The following is a 24,262-nucleotide window of genomic DNA, read 5'->3' on the forward strand; positions in this document are numbered from 1 at the left end:
CAGTTGGGTTGTGAGCAGATAGGTTATAAAAATTAGGCTTAATAAATTCCATTACTGTATTTCATTCTTTTGTATCCATGAAAGTCGTATTCTTAACTCAAACCGTTTGCAAATATCACTTTTTAACCTCTTTGATCTGATTTTGGGTTGGTAAACAATTGGAATGGTTAATCGATTTTAAAATTAATTGTAATCGAAAAATTTACTAAGACCGTAAATTTTTAGAGTAACTTGAATAATATTATAAATTGAAAAAAATATTATATTCTCTATAACAAGTCATGTAAATTGTATAATTATTCCGGTTGTAACTTTAAAAGTTATCGTTAAAATATGCTCGATTATAATTGAAATTATTACTAATAGTATAATCTTCTAGAGTAGACAAATAATATTTAAGATTTAAACCTAAATCTATTGTAATCAAAATTATTTTTCATCGTATGATTGTTTAGATTTAACATAATAATGATCATAAATTAGTCTTAAATTAAACATGACGACCAATAAGCGATGCTAGATTCCCAAGCTTGCTCCTGCACTGAAAACGGGACTGGAAATTACTCTCGAATTCCCTAGTTCCACCATGGCTATCAAAACTTAATTCAATAAATGGATACAAGTGAGGTGAAAAAAAGATTCGAATATAAATCTATTTTATCTCCAAGAGTATGTATTGTCATTTACTCATTTATATAGAAATAAGCTTTTTAATTATTTTTCAATTCGATTTATCACCTCAACATGTTTTGTAGCCCTATTAATATCACCTCAACAAAGCTGTATAAGCATATAATTCATTTACCCAAAATTAGCGGGTTCGATCGACTTCCATCGTGGTCATTTTTTTATTTGGTTTTTAAACCAACCCAACGGGCCAAATCTAGGACTTGATATTGGGCTTTAATTTCAAATCTTGTCTTCAACGTTATCACCTCTCGGGAATCGGATGGGATCTTTAGTTAGGGTTTTAGAGATCTGTAACTCTGCAATCTCTTTCATCTTACTTTTGCTTCTCCAATCTTTTTAACTGTTAAAATTCCTAACGAAACGCTCTTTCCGAGAGTGAGTTCCTTTTCTTGAGGAAAAAAAATGGCTTCAACGGGGCAGCCACCGTCACTCAAAAGAAGAGATGCGCCATCGACGAGAGAAGGAGATCAGCTTACTCTTACTCCTTTAGGCGCTGGCAATGAAGTTGGTCGTTCTTGCGTTTACATGACTTACAAAAGTAAAACTGTACTGGTATGCTTTCTAATGAATCCTTTTATTCGCATAATTTGTTCTATTTTACTGCTGGATTTGTTTATTTATTTTTATTTGTTGGTCATTTCAAATGATAGTTCGATTGTGGAATTCATCCTGCTTACTCGGGTATGGCTGCGTTGCCGTATTTCGATGAGATTGATCCTTCAGCAATAGATGTTCTTCTTATCACCCAGTATGCCTTTACCCCTTTATTTTGTGTTCATTTATGGTTCAAATTTGGTGCTGGGTAGAGTTTAACTGTTATACATTTCATTTGCTTTTGCCAATTTTTCAGCTTTCACTTGGATCATGCTGCCTCCCTTCCATATTTTCTAGAGAAGGTTTGTTTCTTGGGAGTAAAGTTATTGTATAAGTTGTACTTACCTGGTCATGTTTAAGAACTTATGTGCTCATACTTTCGACCAGACCACGTTCAGAGGCAGAGTTTTTATGACTCATGCAACGAAAGCTGTTTATAAGCTTCTTCTGACTGATTATGTTAAAGTGAGCAAAGTGTCTGTTGAAGACATGTTATTCGATGAACAGGACATTAACCGCTCCATGGATAAAATCGAGGTATATATTCCTGGTTTTCCGTTTCTTCTAATGTTTAGTGTCCTGTTCCGGGGCTTTTGGATTTTCTTTGAAGTTGTTTCGAATTAACTGATTGAAAACTACGTGTTATGTTTTGTAATTGACTGCAGGTTATTGATTTCCACCAAACGGTGGAAGTTAATGGCATTAAGTTCTGGTGCTATACTGCTGGGCATGTTCTTGGTGCTGCCATGTTTATGGTTGACATTGCTGGTGTACGAGTACTCTACACTGGAGACTATTCCCGTGAAGAAGATCGTCATCTCCGCGCTGCTGAGCTGCCACAGTTCTCTCCTGATATATGTGTAATTGAAGCCACTTATGGTGTTCAGCTCCATCAACCTAGACACATTCGGGAGAAGCGATTCACTGATGTTATCCATTCTACTATTTCTCAAGGGGGTCGTGTTCTAATCCCAGCGTTTGCCCTTGGTCGTGCCCAGGAACTTCTGTTGATTCTTGATGAGTATTGGTCAAGCCATCCTGAGCTTCATAACGTTCCGATATATTATGCTTCTCCACTCGCAAAAAAATGTATGGCTGTTTATCAGACATACATACTTTCCATGAACGAGAGAATTCGAAACCAGTTTGCAAACTCAAACCCCTTCAAGTTCAAGCACATTTCTCCACTAAATAGCATTGAGGAATTTAGTGATGTAGGTCCTTCTGTTGTAATGGCAAGTCCAGGTGGTCTTCAGAGTGGGCTGTCACGCCAGCTCTTTGACAAGTGGTGTTCCGATAAGAAAAATGCATGTGTTATACCTGGTTATGTTGTTGAAGGGACGCTTGCAAAAACAATTATTAATGAACCGAAGGAAGTGACGCTCATGAATGGTCTTAATGCTCCTTTACACATGCAGGTTCATTACATTTCGTTCTCTGCCCATGCAGACTATGCTCAGACAAGTACATTCTTGAAAGAGCTTATGCCTCCCAACATAATTCTTGTTCATGGAGAAGCAAATGAGATGGGAAGACTCAAACAGAAGCTTATCACCGAGTTTACTGATGGCAACTCCAAAATTATTACCCGAAGAATTGTCAGTCTGTTGAGATTTATTTTAGCTCCGAGAAAATGGCTAAGACCATTGGAAAATTGGCTGAAAAGACCCCAGAAGTAGGTGAAACTGTTAGTGGTGTTTTGGTTAAGAAAGGTTTCACATACCAGATAATGGCTCCTGATGATCTCCATATCTTCTCACAGCTTTCGACAACAAATATCACTCAGAGGATTACTATTCCTTTCACTGGTGCCCTTGGTGTGATAAAGCATCGACTCGAGCAGATATATGAGAGAGTGGAGTCTTCAACAGATGAAGAATCTGGGGTCCCAACATTGCAAGTGCACGATAGAGTGACCGTGAAGCAGGATTCAGATAAGCACATCTCATTGCATTGGACATCAGATCCCATAAGTGACATGGTGTCAGATTCTGTTATGGCATTGGTTCTGAACATTACCCGGGAGATCCCTAAGATAGTAGTCGAGTCCGAGGACGTAAAAACGGAAGAAGAAAATGGGAAGAAGGCAGAAAAGGTTATTCATGCTCTCCTGGTTTCACTCTTTGGGGATGTTAAATTAGGAGAAAACGGGAAGCTTATGATAACTGTTGATGGGAATGTAGCTCATCTTGATAAACAGAGTGGCGTCGTCGAGAGCGAAAATGAAGGTCTGAAAGAGAGAGTAAAAACAGCTTTTCAACGAATTCAAAATGCAGTAAAACCAATCCCTCTCTCAGCATCATAGTTTTACCTCCGGTATCTTCTGATTTACTGTTTCATCTTTTAATGTACTTGAAATTTGGTTATAAATTTTGGATTCGCAAAATTGCATGTCTAAGTTGTGTTCCAGTCTTATTACCAAACACATAATTCCTAGTTTGTACTGCTTAGCACGGTAGCTGCCATGTATGTTAGCTTTGTTTCTATTCTTCATTCGTTTGATCATCAATTTTTATCCTCTTTCCTTTGGTTAGAAAATTGAATTATATTTCCAAATTAATTCATTCGAGAAAAAAACAAGATCTAACAAGATAAGGTGTTAAATTTCTTAAGCAAGGTTAAGAGTTGAAATCTTGAGATTTTAAACGAAGTATATTAGATTGGGAGAATCGTTCTTATAATAAACTTAAGTAATATCCGAACTAGATTAGTCCTCTAATGAGTCGAATACCGATAATTTTACCAAAAAGAATTATATATATGGACTATTGGATTGGACAATATTTGATTATTTTTTTATAATGAGATGATCTCATTTAAATATTTTGACATTATTAGTGATGTTAGAAATTCTCATATTTGTTGCGATGAGAGGTGTTTACCCTTGATAGTAATTTGTTCTTGGCAAGGTATATGAGTTGTAATTTTACTGGGGGTATTTGAGTTGTGAATTGCTAGCAATAATAACTATAACAATAATAGTCAATTAATAAATGAATATATTTGAAAAGGGATAGGATTAATATACACCATTTAAAAATCATCTAGTGACTGTAAATGAGAGATTTGAATTTAAATTTTGTGCATTTACAGTATTCATTTTTTAGGAGAAATCTTCATTTCCAACCATTAATCCTAGCATCTATTTATATTTATCTAATAATTTTAAATTAGTAGAATTCAATAAACGATTTTAGTGATAAAATAAAATGTTGTTCTTTCTATAAGACTCGAGTTAGAGTCTAAATGATAATTACAACAAGAAAATTGATTACAAGGCATACCTTTTGCAAGTAAAATCCCATTTCTTAGAAACATTCCCTAAAAATTTATATTTTATTTTTTAAAAAACAATAAAATTATATTTTAATATTGAAAAAAATTGTGTAATTTGGTTCTGCACCCAAAAAAAATTCTTAGCTTCACTCTATAAATCACATGCGATGTTTATTTCTATTACCAACACCATTTTCTTCTATTTTTTTATTTGATTTTCTTTTCAATCTACATTAATGAAGGACAATAAAAAACTTGTTTTCTTTATTTAAATATAAAAGTTAATTATCACGTCTATTCTTTCAACTTAACCGGGTTCAGATAATTAAAAAACTGAACTTTCTTTTCTCTTTTCCACCTTCTTAAAAAAAATAGTACGGATCAAACAACTTCGATGGTAATTTTTTTTGGAGGTCTCAGGTTCGAACACCAAGAGTACCAGGAGTGTGACCGTTCAATGTCAAATTATATATATATATATATATATATATATATATATATATATATATATATATATATATATATATTATATATATATATATATAAGTATAATGTATACTTATATAGTATATATTTATATTGTATGCATAAATATAATGTATATTATATATATACATGCATCATATCATAACATTCATATATATTATATTATATACATAATATATATATATATATATATATATACATATATATATTATAATTGTTTCAATTTTTTTCTTCAACTTTTGAAATGAATTCAATTCAATCCTATCAGTGAAAAATAATTTTACAAATACTTATAAGTATTGTATTTATTTAATTTCTAAAATTTAATATATTTTAATGACATTTGTCATCATCTTAAGATTGTTTGTGGAATAATTTTGATATACTGAATAATGATAATAATATCAGTAACAAAATCTTATATTTCTTCTCCAAACATAATATGAGATTATTTGATCCAAACACGTTTAAAGTTTTTTTCCTACCAAACTTTGTTTTGGTGAATAAAAAAAATATTTTTAAACTAAATTCAATTTTGAAGTCCCATTTAACTAGATATATTGAACGTCGCTCTTCTGTGCTTCCCCACAGAAGATTTCTGATTATTTTTTTCCATCTTCAAAATACTGCTTTTTGGGATCACTCTAGCATAAACAATGATTATCTGATGAGGTATGGAGTCATATAGCTCCTATGGTCCAAACATATGTGCTCAATATGAAGAACTACGGAATCATGAACCTCCCAAGTAAAATTTTATTATATTCCATCAATCGATTAATTCAAGTCATGCATTGCAAATGTCTATTATGAGAACGATTCACTCAACTAAATTTATTTAATTCAAAACATTAAAATTCAGAAAATCTGATTTTATTTAAAAAATTTAGTATCTCGTCTCACTAAATTAATGGATCATTAATGTGTATTAAACAGTAGTAAGAAAAATTTATTTCCTTTATGTGCTACCGTTTCAATCATTAATTATAGATAAATTATACAGTGAGTATGTATTAAACAATATTTGACATCCAAGTAAATTAGTAACATCGTTTTTCGGTTAATATAATTTTTTAAAATATATTAAAATAATTAGTTTATATTAAAAAAGTCAAAGCAGGGACACCGTTATTGTTGCTTTATAAAGTTGGCGCCTTTCGAGATCAAACAATGTTTTCTCAGTGTTTCCCGCCTGAAAATAATAAACCCCCCAAAAATGCCGAATCAGATTCGTTTATGGAAGAAGAAGAAGAGGCGGAATCGGGAAAGAAAATGGATAAAGATCCATGCTTTGATTAATTTTCATGACCCCTTAATTCAATACAAACTCAGAAAAAAAAAAAACTGTAGTAGAGAGAGTTTCAATGGGAAAAAATCCGTTCTCATTCATCCGTTCCTCCAGTCGGAAACGGCGTTCGAAACATAAGAAGGCCGCACAATCGCCAGTGCTGCTGGCCATTGGAGCTGTTGCTTCGTCTTCAACTCCGCCTCCGAGCTCGATCAATTCTAGTGGCGGTGTTGTGGGGCTGGTGGCGAAGGCGAAGAAGAAGGCGACCGGGGCAAGGCTATGGATGAGGTTCGACACGAAGGGGGCTTCGGAATTGGTGGAATACGATAAGAGCACGATTATTCAAAAAGCTTCGCTTCCTGCTAGAGATCTGAGGATTCTTGGTCCTATCTTCTCTCAGTCCTCTACAATTATTGGTATGTTTGAACTTAATTTTCAGAGGACTTTAGTATTGATCATTGAAATAGGGATTATATCCACTTTCACAGATTGCAAGCTAATTGATTTCAGGGTCCGGCTCATTTTCCTCATTTATAGACTGAGGGTTCATGGTTCTATAACTTCTATTAGCTTCCGAGTGGGAACAATGTGTAAAATTATTTGAATTAGGTATTGCTATAAAAAGGGTGGGAATTTGATCAAGTCGAGTAAAAACAGTTTCATGTTACTTACGAGTTTTATTTTATAACTCATATTTTTTTGATTTTTTTTCAAATTAAGTCGATTTTATGAAATTTGGGTCGAGTTGAGTTGTTTGAGTTTCTGTTTAAATTTATAAATATATATAATGGTATTATACTAATTGATTCCAATTGAAACGGCTTTCTATAACCATATATGATATACATATATATATTTATTTACATGCAATATACATATATCATGCAAAATTGAGAGTCTCGACTAGAACTTGAAAATTAATCCACTAATTATTAAAAAATTTGAGTTATTCGAGTTCTATTTTATAACTCAAATTTTATTTAAAACTTTTTCGAGTTAAGTCGAATCGAGTTTTACTCACTTTACATTAAGCAACATGGTTGAAATTGAATGCCACTGGAAGTTTCCGATTTTGCTTGCTTCTTACACCTCTAACCAAACCCTACATGCTGATATCAGTTATAATTTAGCTAAGCAAAGTGATTGATGACTAGCAGCCTTGCATGTTAATTAAAACGAATTATTTGTTCTTGGTTCTTTGCTTAGTCCTATAAGTTGCTTAATCGAAGCCTAAACCGATTGCATTGATAATAATAAATGAAAACCGTTCTTAATCATAGAAGTTGCTTAACAGTTATGTGACTGAGAATCTTCTTGCTAGCGATGTCAGCAAATACATGGCTACTATAACCATGCATTGGGCAGTATGCTTTGCTGTGCTTTTTCTTGCCAGCAAATTTATAGTTTTGTCTGTTGTCCAAAGAGGAAGGGGATGAATTGTTGTTCAGATTTATGCACTCTGTTTTGTACCATGGTTTATGTTTCAAGCAAATAAGAATTCTGGATTCTCTATTTGGTCATCATCATCTTGAAACGGAGAAGAAATTTTCATAATTTCCAATCTGTTTTGTACCTTGACATATTTCATGATCTTGATATAAAGCATCAAACAAATTGTGAATAACTGTATGCTTTTTCTAGTCATCATTATTATATTATCTTGAAATAGTTAAGAAATTTTCTGTGATTCTTTTTGCATCTTTTCTAGCCAGGGAGAAAGCCATGATTGTCAATTTAGAGTTTGTGAAGGCTATAGTAACAGCTTCTGAAGTTCTTATATTAGATCCTCTCCAGCAGGAAGTTCTTCAATTTGTGGATCAACTAAGACAACAATTTTCTCATAAAAGTGCTCTTAAGACGCAAGGAGCAGGCACAATCGATGCAAGTGAAAACGAAATGCATGTTTCGACACCCATTACGGAAGTGATGGAGGGCTTGTTGTACGAGCTACCATTTGAGTTTCAGGTTCTCGAGATAGCGTTAGAGGTCGTCTGTTCATTTCTGGACAGAAAGGTCGTGGACCTCGGAACAGATTCTTATCCTGTGTTGGACGAACTGGCTCGAAATGTCAGCACCAAGAATCTTGAGCATGTGCGAAGTGTTAAAAGCAACCTCACTCATCTCTCGCTCGTGTACAAAAGGTAACTTCCATGCCTGTTGTTTTGCTCATATGGACTAAGAAAAATACCCCTTTCTGGATTCAGAGTGCTTGTTTGCTATATACAGTTCCACAATGAAAACAAGTATATGATTCTTTAAAGATTGATGCACATAATAATGTCAGGTGAGGGATGAAATTGAGCACCTATTGGATGACAATGAAGATATGGCGCATTTGTATTTGACAAGAAAGCAGGTCCACAATCTGCAATTGGAGGCTCTGTTGAGAGATGAATTTTCAAACACCATCTGTAATCATCCACCCCGTCTACCTCGACTAGGTTCAAATAGGAGTGTAAGTTTGGTCAGCCACTATTTCGACGACAACAATGTCGAGGATTTGGAGATGTTGCTCGAGGCTTATTTCGTCCGGTTGGATCGAATGCGTAACAAGATTTATCTGTGAGTGATTTTCTTTTCTGTGAACAAGTACAACAGATGCATCTTGTTTCACCTCATTGATTTGATTTCCAAGTATCGTTTCGTTTGTTCGATTCACAGGTTCGTGAATATATCATACAGAAGACTATGTCAATATCCAACTTGACAACCAGAGAAATGAACTCATTGAACTTCAATTGACATTGACCATATTTCATTTGCCCTGAGTATGGAAACTTTGATATCAGGGTGGTTGGTATGAACATCCCTTGTACATGTACAAAATGGATGGGGTATTCGAAATCTTTGTTGCAGGTATTACAGGGGGCAGTTTGTTGATTTTCTTTATTATCCTAGGATATGCCAGATGGACAAAGCTGATGGTTCTTAAAATTATCCTCATTATCAACCATCTCTAATTCAGGTGTAGGAAATATATTAGCTTAATTATGGACCCCGACAATAGGACGCCATTGTTAGATCTATGTAATCGTAAGGTATCCCTTTATGGTATAATCACATTTTTGTTTTTTTTTTTAAATTTAAATATTATTCATTTGATGGAAAGCAATTAAAACCCTCCTTGTATTTGATATTGTTGTACATCCTCTGGATTTTCTCTGCAAACCACGCCTTCATTGTTAATCCACCGCCTATCTGGCCTCTGGAATTCTAGAGGTTTACGGAGTTCCATGTATTTCAGACGGTCACAATCCTTAACTTAACCGTTGTTAATTCCATTATCGACAAAGTTTGTTATATGATGACTAGCTCTATTCACTTTACTAACATACAATTAACAATCATCACTTTAGATTTGATACTAATACTAAAGTCCCATATATAAACCACTAGGTAAAATTGAAGGGAGGATTCTCTCTGAATCGATCTCTTTCTCAATTTCTCACTTATTTATCGTCTTCTTCAACATATCACTCCTCGTCTCCTTTACAAAACCAATAATTATAACTCTTCGTTAAACCAAAAGAAATGAACTGACTACGGTCGCTATAGTTTTTCTTCCATAAACAAATCTTTACTTTGTCTCCGGTTGTAACAAGATATTTTAAGCAATATATATATATATATATATATATATATTTGCATCTGAAGTTGTCAATGAATTTTTTAGGGTAGGCATATAGCATTTGTTGTTTTTCTGTATTGAAAAATGCTTACATTCTATATGATTGCTCCCAACGTTTATGCTTCTATAATTGTATGGTATTTATGGTCACCGATGATCACCCACTCCTTGTTCGTGTGACCGCTTATATGAAATTAATTGTTACAAAATTTATGTGAATCGGATTTAGGGTTGTTGTGGATTTTCTTAGCTTAGGTACCTCCCTCAATTATATTAAAATATGCAATGCATCTAGAATAAGCTTATTCAGATGTGATATTAAGTAAAATATTACTTATGACATCAATAAACATTTAGTCCTTTAAATATTTTTAAATTATAATGAATATTTTACCAATAATTTCTTAAAATCACTTTTAAGATTAATGTATTGAAAATGATAAATAAAATTGACATAATTATTTGATACATTAATAATTATTTTTAAATTAAAATTTTCAGATATTTCCTTATTATTTTATTATTTTAAATATAATGTAAGAATAGATGATAATAAATGACTTTACTCGTGAAATTATAAAATATCTACTATTAATATATTATATAATAAATATAAATATAAATATAAATATAAATATAATATAAATATAAATATAAATATAAATATAAAAATATAAATATAAATATAAATATAAATAAATATAAATATAAATATAAATATAAATATAAATATAAATATAAATATAAATATAAATATAATATAAATATAAATATAATATAAAATATAAATATAAATATAAATATAAATATAAATATAATATAAATATAAATATAAATATAAATATAAATAAATATAAATATAAATAAAATATAAATATAAATATAAATATAAATATAAATATAAATATAAATATAAATATAAATATAAATATAAATATAAATATAAATATAAATATAAATATAAATATAAATATAAATATAAATATAAATATAAATATAAATATAAATAAATAAAATATAATATAAATATAAATATAAATATAAATATAAATATAAATAAATATAAATATAAATATAAATAAATATAAATATAAATATAAATATAAATATAATATAAATATAAATATAAATATAAAATATAAATAAATATAATAAATATAAATATAAATATAAATAAATAAATATATAAATATAAATATAAATATAAATAAATATAAATATAAATATAAATATAAATATAAATATAAATAAATATAAATATAAATATAAATATAAATATAAATAAATATAAATATAAATATAAATATAAATATAAATATAAATATAAATAAATATAATATAAATATAAATATAATATAAATATAAATATAAATATAAATATAAATATAAATATAAATATAAATATAAATATAAATATAAATATAAATATAAATATAAATATAAATAATATGTGAGGTGGATAATATTGTTTACCAAAATTTTATATATGTTTTAAAAAGTAGTGTTGGATAATATATAAAAAAGGAAAAGTACAGTAATGAGCAATGCAAAATAATTGGAGAAGACAATCTCTTCCTATCTTACTCTGTGAATAAAACATGATGGCCTTTGCAACTTGTTGCAATAAAAAGTTGGGTAAACTACACATATAGTATTCTGACTATTACTTTTATTCTGTTTTGGTCACTAACTATTATTTTATTTTCAAAATCATTCCTAACATTACATTTTGGTTTTATTTTGGTCACTCTTCGTTAAAAAATTAACAGAACAATTAAAGTGATATTTTCAAAAAATTCAATGATGATGTGACACTATCTTATAGTGACATGTCATCACCATTGCTATCTTTTTAACGGTAGGTGACCAAAATAAAACAAAAATGTAATGTTAGGTATGATTTAAAAAAAATTCAATGATGATGTGATATTATCATTTGGTGACATGTCAGTGTCATTGCTATTTTTTAACGATCGGTGACCAAAACCTAATGTTAGGCATGATTTTGAAAAAATAATAATTGGGTGATCAAAACGGAACAAAAATAATAATTGAAGTAATATTCTTATGTTGGTGTTGATAATGTTTATTCTTCATTGTCGACAGTAGTGTTTGCTAATATATTTCATTTCCTTCTCAAAGTTGTTTGATTGAAAATTTTCAATCATTTACTTGTATGTTTCATTTTTCATTACTTAGAGACCATTTTTCATTACTTAGAGACTATTTAGTTCACTTTGATGGTTTTAAAAGAAATGTTTATGCATCTAATCACTCAACTTTTAATTTATTTCTATTTTAATCACTCAACTTTCAAAAAATTAATTTTGTCACCAAAGTTTTAATATTTATTTTTTCACCCACCCGTTATTGTGTAATAAAGTATCAAAACATTGTGTTTTTGGGCATAATTGTTTATGAAATTAACCTAATATTTAATCCTTTATCTTTTCCATGGTCAACATCTTTATTCATTGCCATTTGACTGTCGATTGTCGTTCATCATCGTCTCTGACATAAATATACCAAAATATTATCTTATTTCTTATTTTTCAACTTGTTTTTCCTTAAAATCAACAAAACTCAAATAAAAACTTTGAACTTATCTTGATTTAATTTAAATCTCCACCTTCTGATCATTATAGAATCAAAATATATTATTTTTCTTCTCCTTCTCGACCTCCTAGAATTCATATTTGAAAGAAAATACTATATATTGGTGAATTAAAGGGAGTTTGAAAATATGAGTTTGAGAGAAAAGATTAAGGGGCTTATACATGAATTTACTCCAAAAATTTTAAATGACATACAGATATTTAAATGGTTGAGTGACTAAAAAATAAAATTCAAAAACTAATTTTATTTGAGAGAAAAGTTTACTTTCTGTAATAATGTTTAGTGAGTAAATATTTGATTTACCCATATAGTTATATATAAAATATAAAATTATTAATTATTAATGAAGTTCGATGACTTCATCAAATAATTATATTATACTTAATGTAATTTATAAATAAAATTAAAATAATTAAAATAAAAAAATATTAAAATCTTATATCAATTAATATGTGTTAATAACTTGAAATACAAGTATGCACGTCTAAATTGACTGAAACGATCCAAAAAGCACCAGGACAACCACTGCTAATCAAGATTTACACAGGAAACATAAATATATTTTGTTTCTCTAATTTACTATTGGAACGAGACATTTTGATATTTAACTAACTCGCGTTGGTTAAATTAATTAATAAATGAATCGAACATTTTATTTTTAATAAAAAATTAAAACTATTAATTAAATTAAAAATTAATTTAATAAATATATATAATTATAAAAATAAATGTAAAAAATTATAGTTTAATAATATATACACATTTAATATTATTTTTATTACAAAAATATACATTTTTATGAATATATATATATAATGTATTAATTTTAGTAAATTATTTGCTCTGGCTTGGTGGCTAATCGACTTGCACTTAGAATAGATTATATATTTATATGGAAAATGTTTTATATACTAAGTGACGAGGTTGGCTTATTGGTAGTCAAAGTGAAAGTGTGAAATAGTCGGGTGGTCATCCGTGAAGTTTACCCGTTATTTCTCAGATTTTATTAGCCAATCCGGTCTCTGATTCGTGATTCCCACTTCCAGCTTACAACGAGAGAGACATATAAATAGAAAGAGAGGGAGAGCAGGGCAGAGGGTTCATAATAAGGGGAACCCAAAAAAAACAAAAAGGGCAAACCCTAGGAAATTCTTAGCTTCAGATTTTGAGTAATTCAAGATTTACATTTCGAGATCTTAATTCTTCAATAATCCAAAGGTAAGCTTTAAAAATTTTGTTTGTTTTTAAATTACAACTTGTTTTCCGTTTGTTTGTGTGTTCAATCTGTTTTTGAATCTTAGAAAATATTGATTTCTTTTTCGAGTTCATTTGAATTCATTTTCATCTCACACATTGTGTAACATTTCCTTTTTATGGTGAATACAGAACACCTAATATTCAACGATTAAGATTTTTTTATATAAAAAATCATGAGCTGCATTTTGGCTTTTATTTATCTTAGATTTTCTGGGCTCCCTTCTGGTTGCTGAGGAAATGTGGAAAATAATAAGAAGTCACAGTTTTAAGTATTCTATACTTTGTTTAGCTTACTCGCTGTTTTATTTGTTTATTTATTCATCTTTTTATTATTTATAACAAGATTTATTTAGGGTTTTCCTGTTTGGGTAGAGGAACTAAATAATGCTAGAATTGTTGTTCTTAGCTAATTGAATCTGTTAATTTTAACAGGTTTGCTTTGCATTTTTCTCGGTTGTTAGATGAAATTGGAGTGTCTCATTTAAGTTTATGAATTAGATTACTTAGATTATGTTGTATGGAATGTCACGAACTCCTGATTTGTATTTTCCTGTTTGTGAGGAATATGCTCCCATTTCATTGCAGATTACATGCTTTACTAAATATGCAAAAGTGGTCACTTTTCAGACACATTATGAATATGATTTCATCGGATAGGTCTTCTTATTTGACCCAGATTGGGAAACATTCTTTTGTGACACGGTGTTTTGAACTGTATTTTTTATGTTTTTTATTGCACTGTTTCAATTTAAATGATCAAAATATAGATCATAAAAGTGTTGTGTAATGTTGCAATCTTCTACCTACAAAATAAAAGCAGAGTTCTTGTAACTATAGTGTTTGTTCAACATATGCATCAATTGTAACTAGGGATGTTGATGTAAGATGTAAAGTCTACTTGTCATACAATGCTGTGTGCCAGAAACTTTTCTATGTTAAGATCACTGTGTGCTATATAATTGATAGGTTTGATGCATGGTACTGTCTATTGTTTTTTTGATTTCTTTTGTTGGAGGAATGACTTATTGTATCTTGGTTTCTGAACTGAAATTGACATCAACTCTTTTTCTAGGACTTTTATGTTTGCCTTTGTTTTTATCCTAATTATCTATTTCATGATTGGTCTCTCATGTTCCCTGCACAGAAACGGGTTGATCTCGGACATGGCCAATTCCAAGGGATCAACAAATATAAGAAATTTGATGTATGCTGGAAAGCACGCCTTACTTCCTCCTAAATTTCCATTTCCTACTGTCTCCTCAACATATAATGATAATGCCCCCAACAATGTACTTGGATCAAAAGTGGTTCAAAAGCCTAGAGAGGGAAGTGCATTCCACCAGCGCACTTCCTCTGAAACCTTTTTGATAGAGGAACAACCTTCTTGGCTTGATGATCTCCTTGATGAGCCAGAGACTCCTGTGCGCAAAGGAGGCCATCGACGATCATCGAGTGACTCTTTTACATACATTGATGTACCTAAGGCTCCTAACCCAGATTATGCAGCTCAGGATGATTATGGTTATAGAAATATGAATCCTGGACTTTCATGGGTGTCTCATGACTTAGATCATCACAGTTGTAAAGATGCTCAGCTTAACTCTTTCTACACTGATGTGAACTTGGTAAAGCAAAAGAATAGGGCTTGGGATTCATCTTTGAATGCTGTGACCCATCCAAGTGGGCCTCCTTCACTTAGAGAGAACACATTTGTTCAGGGTCTAGGATCATGTGCACCACGAGAATTAGAGGGTATACCAACAACAGCAAATGGAAAACAAGATTCTGCTAAATCTGTCCCTCTTGATGCAAAAGATTCTTCTGAGAAAAAAGATAATTCCCACGCCAAGTCTTCTGGATCTGACAGTGACACAAAAAGAGCGAAGCAGTGAGTAGCCATTTTTGTTGTTCCACAACTGGGTATAGTAATACTCTAGTGATATATTTTGTTTTCCTGGTTGCAAGGCATGCTATTGTCGTTGCTTCCCCCCCCCCCCATCCTTGCATTGAGCAAAATCTCATACTGTCAACAATATCTTTTAAAAGTTGCATTTTGTGAGCTCAGGTAATATTGATAGTTGCTTATAATGCTTCTAGTGTTGTTAATAATTACTTTTTTGCTTATAATGATCAAATTGACAAGGAGTTTTTAGTTACTTTTCAACGGGATTTATAGATGATGCTAGGATATGGATCTGCAGGTTCCCTAGGAATGATTGTATGATTAGATATTTCTTGCATTTGCATTCACTTTCTAGTTGTTTTGCATTTCTTGGCCTTGTACCTTGGCTGGAATTTTTTATGCTTTCTTTTGTTCAGTGGAATTTCTTATACTCACAAAAGGATAACATAAATACATTTTATTATGTTTTCTTTGTTCTCAGTGGAATGCCATAGCACTTTCGTTCTTTGTCTATTCTTTTTTTTGGATGCCTGGCTTTTAAGATATTTTTTTGCTAGTAACTAGTAAGTAGTAACTTTGATTTACTTTTGCTGTGTGATTCTTAAAACTTATATAATTTTTTTTAGTTGTGACACAAAGGCCTAAATTGTTAGAAAATGTTTGATTACGGTACTTTGTTATTGTCTATTGCAGGCAGTTTGCTCAACGCTCAAGAGTGCGCAAACTTCAGTACATAGCTGAGCTGGAAAGAAATGTACAAGCTTTGCAGGCAAGAATTAGTCTGAACATAAGTTTTTTAACATGTACTACATTTGAAATTGACTTGAAGTTATGAGGGAGTATATTCCTTATGATGAATTGTTTTTGCGTTTCTTACTTGACAGGCTGAAGGATCTGAAGTTTCAGCTGAGCTTGAATTTCTTAACCAACGGAATCTTATTCTTGGCATGGAGAACAAAGCTCTTACACAACGTTTAGAGAGTTTAGCTCAAGAGCAGGCCATCAAATATCGTATGTGTCTAATTTATGACATCTAATGCTATGATTAAATCTTGTTTTTCTGCATTACAATTGTATTTCACCTTTTTCAGCCCTAGCTTTTAATTATTTGCATGGGCATGATTAATGCTAAAACAAGGTAGGTTTTTATATTCCATAGTCTGCTACTGAATATGCAAAAGGAAAAAAAACATTTCAATTCATAGAAACTTTGACCAAAATAGTTGAATTGGTTTGAGATAGTTTGGGCATGAGTTGCTTGGTAAACTGAAATTTACTATTAAGTTCTAGAATGATTTTGAGAGAAGGAAGAAGATATATGCAGAAATTTGTATTAGAGATCTGAGGTTCCTTTGGTCATGATTAGTTTATTACAATAGTAAATTATATAAATGTTTTGTTGTGTTGTGTATGGGAGGGGTTAAGGTATTTACTAACTCATGAGTCGTGAGTGAACATATTTCACTTGTTTTACCTTTGTGTTAGGAGGGAAAATATGGGATATGCATGGTCCATGTCTTATTCTTTTGTTTGGGAAAAGTGATTTTCCTGTTTCCTTGGGGGGTACAGTCGCCCATAACAATGCATTGGGTCTTTCAAAAGCATGAATTATCATGGAGAAAAGGCCAATGTGTCTGATAGGCCATTATTGGTCTCTCTTGCGACAACATCAATTATTTTATTTGGTAAAACAAAATTTTATCGAAGGAAAACTATATCATGCAATCATTGTGCTCAGTCGAGCAGGAAGTATTGGAGAGGGAGCTTGGTAGGCTACGAGGCTTGTACCAGCAGCAGCAACAGAAGCAAAAGCATCCATCATCAAGCCATCGACGCTCTAGCAGTAGAGATATTGATTCCCAATTTGCAAACCTATCTCTGAAATAGAGGGATACCAGTTCCGGTCATGACACTATCACTGGTCCACTCTGCATTTAAATATCTAATCTAGCCAGAGCTTTTTGGGCAACTACTTCAACTGGAATTGCCATGCTGACCACATTTGTTGCTTCCACATTCCCTTTGCGCAGGGATAAAGCTGAGTTCATCCAGTCTTGGTGCCCTCCCTCTGCCTGACATTCTCTTTATTTTCCATCATATCTTACCCTTTTTATTTTCCTCAGCCAATTAAATCTTGATGTGCACCTGGTAGTCATTGCCAGCAAATTCGATGTCTGGCACATGATTCGCCTGAAGTGGTAAACACAAGAACATTTCCCCCCTTCATGTCTGTTCATCCGTGGTTACTATGTGAATTTTTATTTTTCTTCCGTTTTGAGTATCCACCCAGTGGATCCGACCTTATTGTGCGGAGATCTTTGGGCTGTTTAGATGTGCATTATATATAATGCATAATGCCAGGAAACTATATATTGTACAATGCTTTTAATCAAATCTATGTCATATTTCTGGGTTCTGTTGGTTATAGTTATTTGCCAGGTATTGCTCAGCTTGAAGATAGTTTGATGTCTGCAATCAAGGAGCTGCCTTGTTACTACATATTATTTAACCCCTCCCAATCTTTTTCCTTGGCATTATCAGGAGTTATTTTACAACTATTATTATTAGTTTTCTTATGAAATATTAGAGTTGTTGAAATAAGGTTCAATTATTCTTATTTGATTTTTTACTAGCTTGAACTTATTTTAACACTGTTGTCATTACAAACCTTCCTAGAGTGCAAATCCCTTGGCAACTCATATGCATTTGTTCAGCTACTGCATGACAGGGGAAGGATTGGATTGTTTAAGAAAAAGAGCAACAACCAATGTATTTGCTGAATTACTTTTGGAGGGTAGGGTTAATAATGCAAGTTGAAAGTGAAGCATATGTGAAACAAAGATGCTAGTGCATCCAGGCTTGTGACTTGTCAAGTGGTCACTCCTTTGCCCCACAACCATAATTGAGTTAGTGTGTTAACCCACGATCAAGCTCATCTGCAAATTGCCATGCTAGTTGTCAAATTCAGTTCTGATTATTATTTGGGTAAATTATATATTTTTTCTTCAAAATTATACTTAAAGTTATGTTTTGGTCATCCGTTGTTAAAAAATTAATGGTGATGCTGACTTGTCACCATAAGGTAATACCACATCATCATCATTGCAAAAATAAAAAAATTTCATGTTGGTAGTTCTGTTTAGTTTTTTAACGATGGATGATTAAAATAGAACAAAAACATAGGTATGACTTTTGAAGAAAAAATAGTGACCAATATGGAATCACGAAAATAGTTGGGTTACTAAGTTTCCCCTAATTATTTTATTGTTGAAAATGGTTGAGCATGATGGGAGAGTTGTGAAAGATGTCCGAAGGAAGAAGTCCCTATTCGTAAAAATAGTCTTTTGTTGGGGAGGAGAGGGATTTTACCTTAGAGCCCCTATAGCAATGCCCTTATTATTTAGGGTAGCTGTAAATGATTCCTGAATATTAGATCCGTTAAAGGATAACATTATTAGTTAGAAGAAAGCCCTACTCTCCGTGGTGAAACTTGATTTCTTTTGCTACTGATATCTTAAGCTAGAATCAATGGCTAAGTAAATTGCTTACAATGTTTTCTCAGACCAATTTCCAACGTTAAACATTAAGTCAATAACGCCGAGGAGTACATTAGTTATGTACACCACAATCGTATTCACGACCAAAGAATCCCAAACCCAGTATGTGGTTTTCAAATTATTTTAACAACTTCCAACAGAGCAAATAAAATGGGTTTTGTACAATTGGAAACTTAAAGGCTACAATGCTCTTACATTTTCATTTTTAAGCACATAGTATTGCCAGCAACAAAGAGAAAAAGATGGCAATAACGCTCAATTTGGCACCATGGTCTCCCATGCTAGGTAGCATAGGGTACCCATCAGGTGGGGGCATGACGCATTCATCACCATTGGAAAGAGTCCTTCTAGGGTAACCCCATCCTTCTCTGAAACTGAACATATCCGCATCTTTGTGCAGCAACATTTCAGTTTGAACATTTCCACCACCTTACTGAAGCAGCATGTCATTGTAGAACTTAATCCCCCAAACATGCCTGTATCATCTGCAGCGGATAGTAAACATTTCGGTTAAGTCGGTTTAAATCAATTTTTTTCTGGCCTCCTACAATTGGTTGCAGTGCACAATCTGGATAGCAAAATGAACTTACTGATGAAGCCGTATTGGCTAACTGGTTCATAGTTGAAGCTGAAAACCTGTACCAAGCTTTTCAGATTGGGGTGCAATGCGACCAAGTTCCACTCACTGTAATTCTTTAGGTTATTATGATCGTGCACCGTTATCTTCACCTTCCAATAGTGTGTGTAGCTTTGTTTCACATGCCAATGAATCCATATCGGACACATATGTTCCGAGCACCTCACCGAAGACGTTGACTCCCGATTCATATCTTTCATTTGTCGCAACAACGACGGTGTTTAACAGAAACTGTCAAGAAGGAATATCAGAAACTATGAAATTGTAAGTATTCTCATGCAGCTTTAAGAAGGAATGCCTCAAAATTCAACAATCATGCAATATTAAGCATACACGTATGCATTAATTCATTAATTCATTCATGCATGCATGCATACAAGTACGTATGTATGCATGCATGTATGAAAGGAGGAGGATTTACTTTATAAACATTTTCCTCCAGGCAATCCTTTGCAGCTGCAGCAGCACTTGGGACAAGGAACTATGGTGCTATTGTAGAATGCAGATAATGATACACTGCACTTTGGAGTAGTTGATGCCAGAAATTGGGAGTACATACAAGTCCCATTCCATGTCCGTGCAACACACACATACATGCATACATGGTGAGTTTCAGTTCAATCCAAGAGAAAAATAGGGCCAAAACAACCGAAGATCTCCAATCTGAGCTATACCTACCAAGTACTTGTGTCCACCGATGACCGCAATTCGAATTATACTTAATCGGTGCAACCTGAACTGGTGCCGCACAGGTATAGCCTTGAACTCCGATAGTGAATTTTTCCGGCATGTTGAAGTTGAAATTGTCTCCGGCCGAGTCACTCATCTGAAAAATGGCACTGTATTTAGAGGGGTCTTGGATCATGGATGATAGGACACCTCCTTTGCAACAATTAGTGGTTTGCACGTTATATGGGGCTCCAGGTAGAAGATCAACAATGGAAGGGTTTTTTTACAACAATGAGGCAATGGACCTCCTTTGAAGCTAGAGCAGTTTCCTTGCTCGCTGGCCTCAGCTCCTTGCAAGCTCCAAATTGCTTCATTACCTGTCCAATCCCATCCCAGTTTCCACACATGCTGCTCTATGCGATGCGGACATGATGACATTGACGAATCTTTTCATCATTTTGATAGACAAATTGATGGTGTTTTAGTACGGATCTTTTAATGGTGGATCCACATTAACATGAGGGTGACTGATGCCTAAATCTATGGGTGACCAAAATAACTTTTTAATGGTGGACAATTAAAATTAAACTAAAGTATAACATATAATATAATTTTTAAAAATAGTACAACAAAATTTTTAATTAACGATGTCAGTTTGTGCAAACTTGAGCACTGTTAAGTGTGTAATATGTCAATTTAATTACTTGGAGGAGGGGTTGAGGATTTTTCAGTAAATTTAGAAATGTAGAAGAAAATTAAAACAAAGGGTAAACTATATATTTAGTATCTCAACTATCACTTTTGTTACGTTTAGGTCATCTAACTATTTTTATGTTTCAAAATTATATTTAACATTATATTCTGGTTTTCCACCATTAAAAAATTAATGGTGATACATACGTTTCACCATAAGGTAAATTAATTTTTTTTAAATACCACATTAGTGGTTATATTAATTTTTAACAACTGACCAAAATAAAATTAAAACGTAACTTTAGATATTATTTTAAATAAACTAAAAATTTAGTGACTAAGACGGAATAAAAGTAATAGTTGAGATACTAAAAGTATAATTTATCTTAAAACAAATAGCTCGTGCTCTTTTCCAAGGGTTTATAGGAGCAGAGCAGTGCCGTGCTGGCGCTTCTGTCGAAGCCTCTTGGGTTGGAAACCGTATCGCTCGTTAAAAGAGCGTGCAACAACGAAAACCCGGCGCAGATGCAGATGGATAGAACGATTACGAATAAAATCCATTGGTGCCCCCACAAAATAAAATCTATCACTCCTGCGTTTGCTTTATTAATAAAGTTACGATAAAGAAGAAAAAAAATACCAAAATGACATCAGTACAGTATTTTTATATTTGAATTGACATTTTTCTCTAAAGAATTATAGTTTTCTTTCATTAATTTGCCAAAAGATGTGCTAGATGATACTTCTTCTTCGATTTCTTCCGATAGTTGATTTCCTTAATTAATTTAACCAAAATGTTGAGAATCTGGTTTATATTATGCATTTTTGGGAGAACTACTTCATAAACTTGGTCTGTTGAATCGTTAATATTATTGAATTTTTTATTTTATCAATTATAACAGTGAACTTTAGTTTTACATGCAATTATATTATCTCGTCGTTAAGATAGTAACGAGATGATGACATGTCTAACAGTTTCTGACGTAGCTTTTCACACCAAAATGATGTCGTTTTAGTGTGAATGTTCTGATTCCTAAAACTAAGTACTTTTGGACAATAAACTTTAGAGGTTTACCGATTTTGTCATTGAACAATTTTCTTTTTAGCATTGTACTTTTTGATTGCCATTGGCAACCAAACACCGCCCAAAATCGACGGAAATTCATTTAAAAGTTGGACATATACTCTAATATCTTTCAATGAACTCTGATGAGGTTAGTTTTGAGATTTTCGAACAAATACTTTAAATCCCTTACGTAAAAAAAGTCTCCAAACATCTAAAAAGTGACCGTTGTTTTTAATAATTTCGTCGATTTTGAGTGGGTTCCATGAAAAACTAATCATATTAGAAGAATTATAAGTGAAATGAGAACATTTTGGTATCGATTTCACCGTGAAAGACGATGGATGATGAGCATTGATTGGCGGCGGTTGAAAAATGTAGTCCAAAAAAACTAAATTGTTTAAAAATTAAGTTACAAAATTGATATACTCTTAAAGTTTAATGTCTAAAACAAAATCGTTTTAGATATCCATCTCTGCATTTGTTAGTCATGTCATCTTCCTGTTAGTGATTTAACGACGGAGTGACATAATTGAAGGTAAAATTAGAATTCAGTACTACAATTAAAAAAAATAAGAAATTTAATGATATAAACGAGTCAAATAACAAAATTTAATAATATTAATATCTAAAGTAGTTATTCTCTAATTTTTTATCTTTTACGTTAATAATGTTATATCTCCGCATACTATAATGCTTAAAATTATGTATCATGATAAGAATAAAATTCAATGAAGTTATAAATAATAAATTGTCAATCAAGTTTGTGATGTACTAACGAGTAATATCATTTTAATCTTATTTGAGATAAGATCTCGAATTTGATACCTAATTACCACTCTCTCTTCCTTTGTAAAAATAAAAAATAAAACAAAACTAATAATTTTGAATTAAATTTATTTAGTAAAGTAAATTAGGGATTTAAAAATTTCTAATCAGTTTCATTTTCGAATCATTTCGAATTAGGACTATTTTAGGTTTAATTCATTCAAATTTTAAAGATGAGCTGAACTCATCGAGCGACTTTAGTAATTAAAGATAGTATTGTTCTTCCTAGAGATTTCAGATTTGAGAAGTTATGTTTGTAGGGTGTGTGCATTGTTAATGGCCCAGAGAAATTATGAATATATATTATCTTATAATCATCAATGACTATTAAATTTTTTTATTTTGGATAAGATCATTTTTAAGATTGAATTGAACGGATTTTAACTATAAAAAATTCATAATTTTTTAAAGGGACGAAGTTAAATTATAATTTTTTTTGGAAAGGTCAATTAAAAATTAATGGATATAGTTGCAATCACATTGATGTCAAGGTAAGTGCTTGGTTTGTTAATGTGAAAGCTCCAGTTTGACATTTGAGCAGGTCACTTGTGTTTCTCCCAATCACGGTGATAATTCAAGTGTCAACGTCCATGAAAAAACAAGGCTGGGCCATGCTTCCAGAAATACTGCATACATTTCGAAAGAATCTGGCTATGATCGAACGATCCATCATCTTTATTAACATGAATTCTCTCTATTTAAAGACAACCATATTCAACAAGCCAAAAATTGCTTCTCTTTCTACTCTTTTCCTGTTGTCGTAGTAGCCATGGGTATGCCGCATTCCGAAACAGATGATAAAATTTTCTCGAAATGTCTGACTAACACCGACGTAGGCGTGAGGCTGTCATTTCCGATGGAGGCTCTGAACGAGTTCGAGTTCCGTCGAGGCGAAGATAAGGTGGAGTTCAATGTCACGGATGGGATGGGGAACACATGGAAATTTGGGCTGTCGAAAAGGAACGAAGCTCGACACTCGCACCCCAAACCTGTGCTGTCTTCGGGTTGGCGTGCATATGTGCAGGCAAAGGGTCTGGAAAAGGATGACAGGGTCACCCTTTACCGCGTTAAGGGAAG

General features: G+C 32.1%; 2 protein-coding genes and 2 pseudogenes across 2 annotated transcripts; 3 read left to right on the top strand and 1 right to left on the bottom strand.

Annotated features, from left to right (window-relative positions):
- Nucleotides 1-1,007: 1,007 nt before the first annotated feature.
- LOC120179286 (cleavage and polyadenylation specificity factor subunit 3-I-like) lies at nt 1,008-3,690 on the top strand. Its single transcript, XM_039184922.1, is given in 7 exon segments — nt 1,008-1,042; nt 1,074-1,242; nt 1,341-1,438; nt 1,541-1,586; nt 1,672-1,821; nt 1,950-2,868; nt 2,871-3,690. Coding segments are annotated over 6 exon segments (2,082 nt in total). The 5' UTR covers nt 1,008-1,042; nt 1,074-1,092; the 3' UTR covers nt 3,590-3,690.
- A 2,684-nt stretch (nt 3,691-6,374) lies between these two features.
- Nucleotides 6,375-9,371, top strand: LOC120179290 (annotated as a pseudogene).
- A 4,279-nt stretch (nt 9,372-13,650) lies between these two features.
- On the top strand, nt 13,651-18,154 carry LOC120179287 (uncharacterized protein At4g06598-like). The gene is made up of 6 exons (XM_039184923.1): nt 13,651-13,796; nt 14,980-15,723; nt 16,432-16,507; nt 16,623-16,749; nt 17,477-17,710; nt 17,750-18,154. Exons 2-5 carry the CDS (start codon nt 14,999-15,001, stop codon nt 17,623-17,625), a joined length of 1,077 nt encoding a protein of 358 aa, XP_039040854.1. The 5' UTR covers nt 13,651-13,796; nt 14,980-14,998; the 3' UTR covers nt 17,626-17,710; nt 17,750-18,154.
- Nucleotides 18,155-19,500: 1,346 nt separating this feature from the next.
- On the bottom strand, nt 19,501-21,039 carry LOC120179380 (annotated as a pseudogene).
- Between the last annotated feature and the right edge of the window lie 3,223 nt (nt 21,040-24,262).

The sequence above is a fragment of the Hibiscus syriacus genome, unplaced genomic scaffold (genome assembly GCF_006381635.1).
Source record: "Hibiscus syriacus cultivar Baekdansim isolate YM2019G1 unplaced genomic scaffold, ASM638163v2 tig00112411_pilon, whole genome shotgun sequence".
Lineage (NCBI taxonomy): Eukaryota > Viridiplantae > Streptophyta > Magnoliopsida > Malvales > Malvaceae > Hibiscus > Hibiscus syriacus.